We start from the raw sequence: 9,889 nt of genomic DNA, 5'->3' as shown, positions 1-9,889 counted from the left end.
GTACATGATGCGTTTTAAGAAATGGTTTCTTAGTAACACATGCGATGTCACTATTTGATCTTCAAGATGTATTGCATAGTTATCGAATCTCGAACGACTCTCGATTTACCAATGGTTGTTGATTCGATCGGGATATATTGATGAAGGGACCGTACTGTACGCTAACCAAAATCTATTGGTTCTTGCAGGCACTATCAGTGATACCTAGGGAATCATGGGGCGATGTTGCTAGGTGCTCTTACCATGATTCGATGGGCAAGTCGAAAATTGTTGTTCCGAGTCACAAGGAGTTGTGAGCCCACGGCTAGCTGTATCCCTGAACCATTGAGGGTCACACAGAGTAATGGATTTTTAATCCCCGTTGAGATAGTTAAATTTAAAGAGTTAAATTTAATGAACAAAGAAGTTGGACTTCTTATTTAAGAGTAGAGGAGTAAGATTTCCTAAAATGACATAGGGATGGGCATTTTTGGAAATCACTGAATTCGGATTCAGAAAAATTTATCTTGACTTTAAAAGGTGCAGAAATGGTTTCTGTGCACATTGGTGAAATCGGTTTATCAATCGGAGTCATGATGAATTTTATATTAATTTATGAACATGCGGGCTTTGCTTGTCGGGCTTGAACTTATGACTAATGGGCCCTAAGCTGTTAGCGGCCTACATTATAAATAAGTTATTGCAGTACAGAAATTACACACAACAGGTCACAAACTTTCGAAAACCCTAATTATTTTTCTCTGAAGTGGCCGCCCCCTTTTCCCCTCTGCTCGGTAAAATCCAGTCTGTGAATTTTGAATTACAGTCTGGTTTAACGGATCAAATTCGTTAATTCTCTTCATAGAAACTTCTGATGGATTTTCTAGTGCAATCTATCAGAGGGATTAATTATCCGTTCGTGGACCTGATTGAAGAACAGTTCGTCCATCAGTTCCAGGGATATACAACAAGAGCAGAGCAATCTGTTGGTGTCCATTATCTCGATTCGAGATTGGAGGTAAAAATTTATAATTGTTATTTAATTTTTACACACACAATTTAATCGTAAAGTTTTGATACCCATTATGGAATCGTTCTATATAAAATTTTTAAACTTCCGCTGCACCGGGTATCAATTCTGATTGATCTGATCGCCGCGTTCTCCAACATCTTGATGTATTTGGCTCGTAACTGATAGAAATTCAGATTCAGACTAGAAGCAAGATTTATGGGTTTTAGATAATTGATTAATTTTTTGGGTACGGATCTGTACTTGTTGAATATTTATGCTTGACAGATACTTAAACGATCAGAATTGTTGCGATCCAAGCTAAACTCGATTGGTTTGGAACGATAAAAGTAACATTGATCTAAGATCAAGCAATAGAATATTGATTGAGAACGCTAGATTAAGATAAGAGATAAGACAGCAGAGCAGAACAGAACAGATGAATTTTTGCGGTGAATAATCGTTTGATTATGCCAGATATTCTAGATATGGAATATCAGATTCTGAAAGATGCATATGACAACAGATTTAATATCCATTTAGTTGTCTAAACATGTATGACTTACACGTAGTCAGTACTTGGAAATTAGTATTGGAAGAAGAACTGAAAACAGATACGACAGAATTGACAGTACCAATACTAAAATTCCAGTAAAAGAAGCAGAAAAGAAGAACGCAAGTGGTTTATGTAACAGATTAGTTACATAAGAGTTGAAAATAGATCAACTTTGTGAACGACTTTAGTTTGAATCTACTCGAATCGTCATGATTTTGCGGTTTAGAGTGTAGTAGATTTTGATAGATTTATGAATATGTTGTATTAGATGTGATACAAACATAAAAGATACTTGTCATGCATTTAGCAAGATGATCAGATTACAGGAATTATGGAAATCTATTGTCAAGATAGAAACTTTAGATTTGTTTTCTAGATTGTGGCATTGATTGTCAGATGTTCTGAGTGTTTGGTTGTATGAGATTTCATTATACCATCCTCTGATTAGTGGACTATCAGATGTGATTATCCAGATTTCCGAGGATATGCTCAGAACTATAGTACTAGATTCGGTACTAGTTGCTTGATTATTTGCCACGTGATTACTATGATTCATGTGACAGCTATTTGATAGATATAAAGACAATATTTTGATGATTGATTGATCAGAAACACAGAATTTTCTTTATATTGAAACAATCTTATAGAAATATCAGCTATCAGACCAGATATGAGTCAAGAAACGATAGAGAATGTGAAGATTGTTTCGAACATAATAAGAATAGAGCAGCATGAACAGAGCTAGCAAATGAGCAACAGATATAGATTTTGAAGCCTGAACAGAATGATCAGAAAAGAAGTTCTTTCTCAAGCATCAATAGGTTTAGAAAGAGATGTAAGAATTGATCCCTGTGAGTATTTGATCTAGCTAATTGATTAATACTCAATTTCGAATTGTCCGATAGATGAATTGTTATCTATATGCATTGGCTAAAGAATATCAGTTAGAATATGTATATGCATTCAATTCAGATACAACCGAAGTCGATAAGATTGTAAGCAAGACAGACTAACTGATGTAGAGTTAGATCACGAGAAAAAGCAACTTAGATATAAGTTGACTTAGTGATTTATGTTTATGAGAATTGATATGATTGCAGAAGCAATCAGAAAGAAGAGTAAGATATTATAGACGAGAAGATATCAGAATAGATATCGAAAGCTCATAGAATTGAAGTCAGTATTACTTCAGTCAGCTATACAACTTACGAGAATCAGCAGTAAGATCGAATGCGATTTCGAGGACGAAATCATTCCTTAGAGGGGAGGAATTGTAAGGCCCGAAAATATTAATTTCTTAATTACGGGATTTAAGATTTAAATTTTTAATAAGAGAGAAAAGATGAATTTAAGAATGTATGGAAATTAGAGATTTTAATTTCGGGTCAGAAATATTTAATTTGAGAATTTTTTGGATTTTAAGATTTTAATATCCGAAATTCTTAAATTAAAAGATTAAAAATATTTGAATTGATATTTATGGAATTTAAGATGTGAATTCCAAGATGATAAATATCAAGAATTTAATTTGAGGATGAAATTCTAGCAAGGACCAATTTGCAAATATTGAATAGTTCAAGGACTAAAATGCGATAAGGTTCGAAATGATTTAATTTTAATCCAAAAATATTTAATTTGAAAATATTTAGAGTTTAGAATTAAATTCTAATATTCTTAAATTATTTAGGATTGAAATTGAATTAAATCGCTTGTCCGGGGATTGATTTGCAATTATGCAAAAGTGTAGGGGCCAAAGTGAAATTTCATTGGCAAGTGGATGACACATATGTGATATAGTGCATTGCACGTGTATACCATTCAGAATGGAATCAGAAAATCGAGAGCAAGGTTGGAAGAATTGGTCTGAAGCAAATTTCATATTTCAAGTCCCAATTAAATTCAATCCGCCCGGTAGAATTTACGATTGATCGTATATTTGCGATCACGGCTTCGAGTGCTACGTTTTGACGTAAGTTTTATGAAGTTCTATCATGTTTGAATTTTATGATGTTTTTGGAATTAAGATTTGATTGTATAAATGTGTTCTAGCATATACGACGATAGCATATTTAAGACGGATCGAGAAAAGATCGTCGTTTGGACATGTTTTGGATTTTTGAAAGATTTTTGATAATTCTGATTTTGAGAGTTGAGCTGGACGTGTATAAGCCAGGAAACTAACTTGAATATGAGATTGGATTAGCATTGTATAAATGTTGTGGCGTTGCGGGATTATCGATTTCAAATCGCTACGCTGCCGATTTGATTTTTAATCCGATTTCAGCTATCGATCGGACTTAGCAATGAATATCAGATTTGATAAGATTGCTAAACATGTTAAACACTTCAGTTTCAGTTGAGAAATGAGGTATCAAAGTCGAGTCGTCCAACTCGGGAATTAGAATTTGAATAAGCTAAGAATGAGATAAGTTTGTACTTAGTTTTGGCCTTGAAGTTGAGATGTGTTGAAGCATATATTAATGTGAGTTCATTAGTTGATTTGCATAAATTGTTATGCCATATTTCAGATTCTTAAAGAAGCAATTCAGACTCGAGATTTAGAAGTTGAATCGATGAAGTTGAAGTTGAAAATAAGATTAGGAATGCAAACAGAAATGAAGCAACAAGAGTTGGAATAGCAAGATGGAAAGAAGAGCAGAAGTTTGATAACTTGTGGTTGATCACGATTTGCACGAGTTCAGAAGTTTGAATCGAGATCGAAAGGTATGAATAGACATTAATAAGATGGGCAGAATAACTCGAGGTTGTTTCTGATTATCGAGTTGCCTAAAATCACATACATACATGTTTAATATATGTTATTGTTTACGTTTACATAAATGGGATAGATTATTTAAGATAGATATCTTTTTGAATTTTCAGAATATTTATGTCAATGTTTATTTGTCTTCTTTGATTTATATTATGTTTTGTATTGAACATGTCTTACATATTCCATGTGATGCTTACAGATTTGTCGGTATCTTTGAGTGATTATATGATCATATAATTATATGATTGATGTGTTCAAGATGTTGTTTTAGCTTATGTATGATTTGATGCATTCAGATTATGTTGCATTCATCTTGAACTCCAGCCTGAAAAGTACAGAGGGTTGAAAGGCCTAGAGTGCAGATGACGTTTGGAGAACTGTAGTTGAGTGGCACGGAATGTAGATTTACTTCCAGAGTCAGATGACTCATGGCACGAAATATAGATTTATTTCCAGAGCTAGATAACTCACTATAGTTGAACCAACGTCAGGGGATTGAGAGATTTGACGCCACCTCGATTTGGAGAGTCGGTGGTTAGTTAAAGATTTTATTTCCCCGGGATCCCAGAATTACGATTTATTGATATCAGATTCGATAGCCTATTCCTTGGCACATGCATTGCATTTATGCATTAACCTAGAGATTTCTAGAGATTAGAATATGCGTTTATAAATGCTAGCATGTTATGTTATGACATTCAAGATTTGAATGAGTTTATATACTTGGTATTAAAGATGAACATACTATCATGTTTTACCTCCTATTACATGATTGAAGATTTATTATTCATTTGGCATATAGATATCATATGTTTAACTGATGTATATGCATGTTGTTCATACTGAGATTTATTCTCACCGGAGTTATCCGGCTGTTGCTTTGTTTGTATGTGTGCATTGCATCAGGTTTGGTACATGAGCGAGTCAGATGTGGCTTGGATAGCTCAAGATTGAGAAAGATTAGCATGTGGTGACTTCGGACTAAGAATAGATTGCAGTCAAATGCATGTTAGAAGGTGTTGATTTAGTTTGAGCTTAGAAAACTTAGAATTGAGTTTATTGTATTGCACCTTAGAAACATGTATGCGATTATTGTTATGTCTAGATATTCATGTGTTTATGCTTCGGACATATTGAGATTATGTATGCAATTTTTCAGATTTGAAATAGCCCTAGCAACTTTGATCTTTGTTGTAGCCTTTGATAATTTTTGTAAATTTCTGCACCGACTCTTCTTGGTAGAATGAGCATAACATTTTACTGAAAACTCCGATTAGGGTGTGGTTGGCGGCATTGGAAAGCTAAGACAAAGATCTACAACTGTTATGTTTATCATTTTACCAGATTCTGTACGAAACCTATGCGCGGGCGCGCCTGAAGTGGGGCGCAGGCGCGCGTGGGGTTCTGAAAAAAAAAATATTTGGTTTGAATATTTTTTTTTTATTATATGATTAATTGTTGATTAATCATTTATTGCCATTAAGATGAGATTAGCACCCGAGGTCCCCACATATGTCTTTTATTACGTTATGAGAATTTGGCTCTTGGTTTCATGAATGTTTTAAAAATTATTTTTCGCACTAATTTATTTTATTGGAACTCGTGTTTCGTCTGCTTGCGTAAGATCTTAATTGTTGATTCAGGTTTTGTATGTTACTAGAAGTTTTGGTGTGCCATATAAAAACTGATCGTTGATTGTAGAGTTGCATCTTTTGTTTCGAATCTTTTATGCACGTTTGAGTCATGAGATTTTTAAGTGTTATTTACATAGATGTTAATTTCAAGCATGATTTATTGAATTTTCAAACGTGATTCATGTCCTGCATTGCTGTATTTGAAAAAATTTTCCCACTTTTTCACATCTTAATTCTTAAAAATATCAAAAAATACAGGACGTCTCAGATATACTATGTTAAATTTGACAAAGATTACTCTAAGTGCTCCACAACCTTTGGATCAGTGAATATTATTGTCCCACCAAATATGTTACACAATATTGAAAATATTACATTCAAATTAATTTATTTTTAATATAATTTTGTACTACATATAATAGAAGAGCAAAACACTCTATATTAACTATTTGGAGTCGTACACTAAAAAAAAACTATTTGGAGTCCTAATTTTATATTTTATCTAAAACATCTCAATCTTATCAAACTAATTAAACGATTTTAATATATTATACTTATAATATACTTTTTTATGTTTTATTTTTCTATCGTACCATTTTTATTTTAAAAACTAATAGCTTTTATTTGTTAAAAAAAAAATTGTATCTTTTTATTTTTTGGAATACAGGGTCCTATGTGTCATGATCTGCTTCGTACAAATAAGAGATAACTCATAAATTTATAAATAAATAAAAATATTAACAATAATAATCTTATGATTCGATTGCGTTGACTGGTTTTACAATACACGTCCAACAGACATTGAGATTGAGAAGCTTACAGAAACTTCGGCTTTACGGCGTTTCCATTGGAAGAAAGGGAGGCAAGTTTCTCTGCTATTGATCGATTCTTGAATTTTTTTTCTCTCAACGATTTTATCTGCGATTTGATTGATTGTGGAATTGTAGATCTTTGTGTTGGAGAATTCGAATTATAGAGACAGAGATGGCTTTGAACCCTCAACTTTGTCCGAATGCTCTTCCGGTTCCGTTTGTCCACGAAATGTTCGTGTTGGCCAGAGATGGTGTCGAATTCGAGATTGACAAGATCCCAGGGTAATCTTTTCAATTTCCCCCCTTTTTTTTGGTTTTTCATATGATGCCCACGCCCTATTTTTATGGAAGAATATCAGAAACTTGAAATGAAATTGTTTTCATTCTGGTGGATTGATTGTAAATGGCGTAGTTAGATGTTATTATTCTTCTTGTTTATGATCTGCTTCGTCACTAGAAAATGCGAAATTATTCTTGCACTATAATTTTGCACGGTTTCACCGATTTGGGTTTTGTAGCTAGAATAATGGTGTTTATGTTCCTGAAGTGATCATGGTAGCCGTGTTGATTTGCAGCGCTCAAGGTGGAAATGTTAAAACGAAAGGAACTGTTTACTTGTCAAACATCCGCATGGTCTTTGTGGCAAACAAACCAATTGGGAATTTTTTTGCCTTTGATATACCCCTGGTACGTGTTGCTTGTCTAGGTTTGGATTCTTTGTTCTCAGTGTGCCGAAATTATTGTTTTTACTGAAAATGGTGGTTTTAAATGGAAAAACATATTGATCGTCCAGGCGACCAACATCGTGTTAACCCTTGAGCCATTGATGAGTGAATGAACATATTTGCTCTTTCCATTGGAGTAGCATCTCTTTACAGTGTTTCTTTTTGGTCCTAACTGAATCTTATATTCGCTAAGAATGCCGCAGAATCTGCTGAGTTTACCCATGAACATGCTATTTAGTATCTAACTGAAAAGTAAAAGGGATTTTCCTGAACTCTGAAGGCATTTGGTAGAGTATGGATAGCGTTTAGCTGCTGATGGTGACTTTAAAATTTTACCATGAGCACCTATATTTTAATGCTGGATGTTCCAAAAACTATGGTTTGTTTCTGTATGTCCTACAAAGTTTAAAGTTATTAATTTCATGTCAAATTTCTGGCTGTGGCTTGGTGCTACTAATTGCCCACTGATCCGAACAATTTAATTATAATACCAGTGTGACAAGATGGTGGTATTATACGTCTTTTGTTTGACCTTCCCTCTCGTAAATTTTCTTTCCACTCTCGATGGTCTTGTATTTGACATCTATGGCTGTCAACTAACTGTTGTTTCTATTGGAATTGCTTAATGCAGCTTTATGTTCATGGTGAAAAGTTTAACCAGCCAATATTCCATTGCAACAATATTTCTGGTGCTGTGGATCCTGTATGTAGATGAACGTGTATTACTTATATCTGCTCTTTCACTTGCACGATCTGAAAATAACCCAACATTTTTAGGTTGTACCTGAAAACGAGCACAGGGCTCTTTATTCGACCCATTCTTTCAAAATTCTGTTCAAGGAAGGTGGTTGTGGGACTTTTATACCTCTTTTTTTCAATTTAATCGCTTCTGTTAGACGATACAATCAGCATGCCAGTGCCGCACAAGTTCGGTTGGATCCGCTCCAAGCAGCTCAAACTCCTGTTGAGGAGATGATGAGACATGCGTATGTATACATGTTTATCAACGACCTTGCTCTGCCACACATGATTTGTTAAAAGCTTTTCTTTATTTTTTTTTTCTCCATGAGACGTGAATGGATGTATTTGATCTGATACTTTATTTTCTTGTCTTTGTTTGCAGATATGTTGATCCTAATGACCCTACAAGAATTTTCTTGCAGCAGCCTAATTCAGAGAATCATCTGAGGCGCCGCACTTACCAGCCGCATATTACCGAAAACTTGATATGATAATCTGCTGGCATATTTGACAAAATTTCATATATACCATGTAATGCTGTTAGCTGCTTGTATGACAAATTTCCGGTGGTTTTATGTTGCAGTGGTAATTTGCTGCATAGGATCCGAAGATACATTCCGATGGATATTTATTAAGACCCCTATTATTGTTATTACATGCAAAGTAAGAGTTAATATTTCATTGACGATGTAAATACTACCGAGTACAGCCTGTGGATGAATTCATAATTTGTCCATTATAATTTTTTACAAATAGCTGAGTCGCTTGTTCTTTTTTTTTTTCTTTAATAATTTTTATTATAAGTATATCCAAATACTAATTCGATTGAAAATGATTTTCCAAAATCTCAATATTGATACAGTATGACTAGGCATCGTACCGGTTCATATTGGATCGGTTCTGGTTTGGTACTCCGTACTAGTTCTGAATCAGGGGTCGTAATGTCGAACCAATCTTGTAATATATTGGATTGGATTGGATTGGTTTTCAGATTGGAACGAATTACTAATATTGGGAAAATAATAGATTTATATTTTGTTGGCAAAGTAATATAGCACATTGTTATATTTTAGGTGGTGGCACAGGTCTATTCGGAGGACTTGCGTATAATTTGACGGGTTTTGGTGGTCCGACCCGTAACCTGCCACAACCCACCATTAGGCGGGGCAGGTACTTCCATTTGTTTGATTGAAAAATTACAAAGTTAACACACCTATTTTGTATGATAGGATGGATCAACTTGACAGACAACCAATTTTGATACCTATAATTGTTACGTAGCTAAAGCAAGTAAATTATTGAGAACAAAAAGAAAGAATAGAAGTGAAGTGGTCTCATGAATGAAATTTGGCCCAATGCTAATTTTCATAGATTGAACTAGAGTTGAAATGTTTGTCGTATCGAACACTTTCTATCTTCGATTTTTCATTGGAAGACACCGTATTGGTTGAGAGGTTTGTTTCGAGTTGACGATGTTTTCGCAAACCAATACAGTATGTCTAGTATGTTTATATCCCCACTCACACGCTTCTTGAAAACACTTCTTAGCATGTCATGCATCTCATAGTTGGTCAATGACAATTAACTCTGAAGTTTTAAGTTATAAACTTTCGAAAAAAAATGCATATTGTTTATGAGTATAATTTATCAATTCTTTTTT

At 34.0% G+C, this 9,889-nt stretch overlaps 1 protein-coding gene across 1 annotated transcript; it reads left to right on the top strand.

The window, feature by feature from the left end:
• Nucleotides 1–6,723: 6,723 nt before the first annotated feature.
• On the top strand, nt 6,724–8,982 carry LOC140883839 (UPF0664 stress-induced protein C29B12.11c). The gene is made up of 6 exons (XM_073290434.1): nt 6,724–6,813; nt 6,899–7,045; nt 7,339–7,450; nt 8,120–8,191; nt 8,266–8,474; nt 8,612–8,982. Exons 2-6 carry the CDS (start codon nt 6,936–6,938, stop codon nt 8,718–8,720), a joined length of 612 nt encoding a protein of 203 aa, XP_073146535.1. The 5' UTR covers nt 6,724–6,813; nt 6,899–6,935; the 3' UTR covers nt 8,721–8,982.
• The last annotated feature ends 907 nt before the right edge of the window (nt 8,983–9,889 follow it).

The sequence above is a fragment of the Henckelia pumila genome, chromosome 2 (assembly GCF_033568475.1).
Source record: "Henckelia pumila isolate YLH828 chromosome 2, ASM3356847v2, whole genome shotgun sequence".
In the NCBI taxonomy this organism is placed as follows: domain Eukaryota; kingdom Viridiplantae; phylum Streptophyta; class Magnoliopsida; order Lamiales; family Gesneriaceae; genus Henckelia; species Henckelia pumila.
Note: the sequence above shows the minus strand (reverse complement) of the source record. Positions and strands in the feature narration are given on the sequence as shown.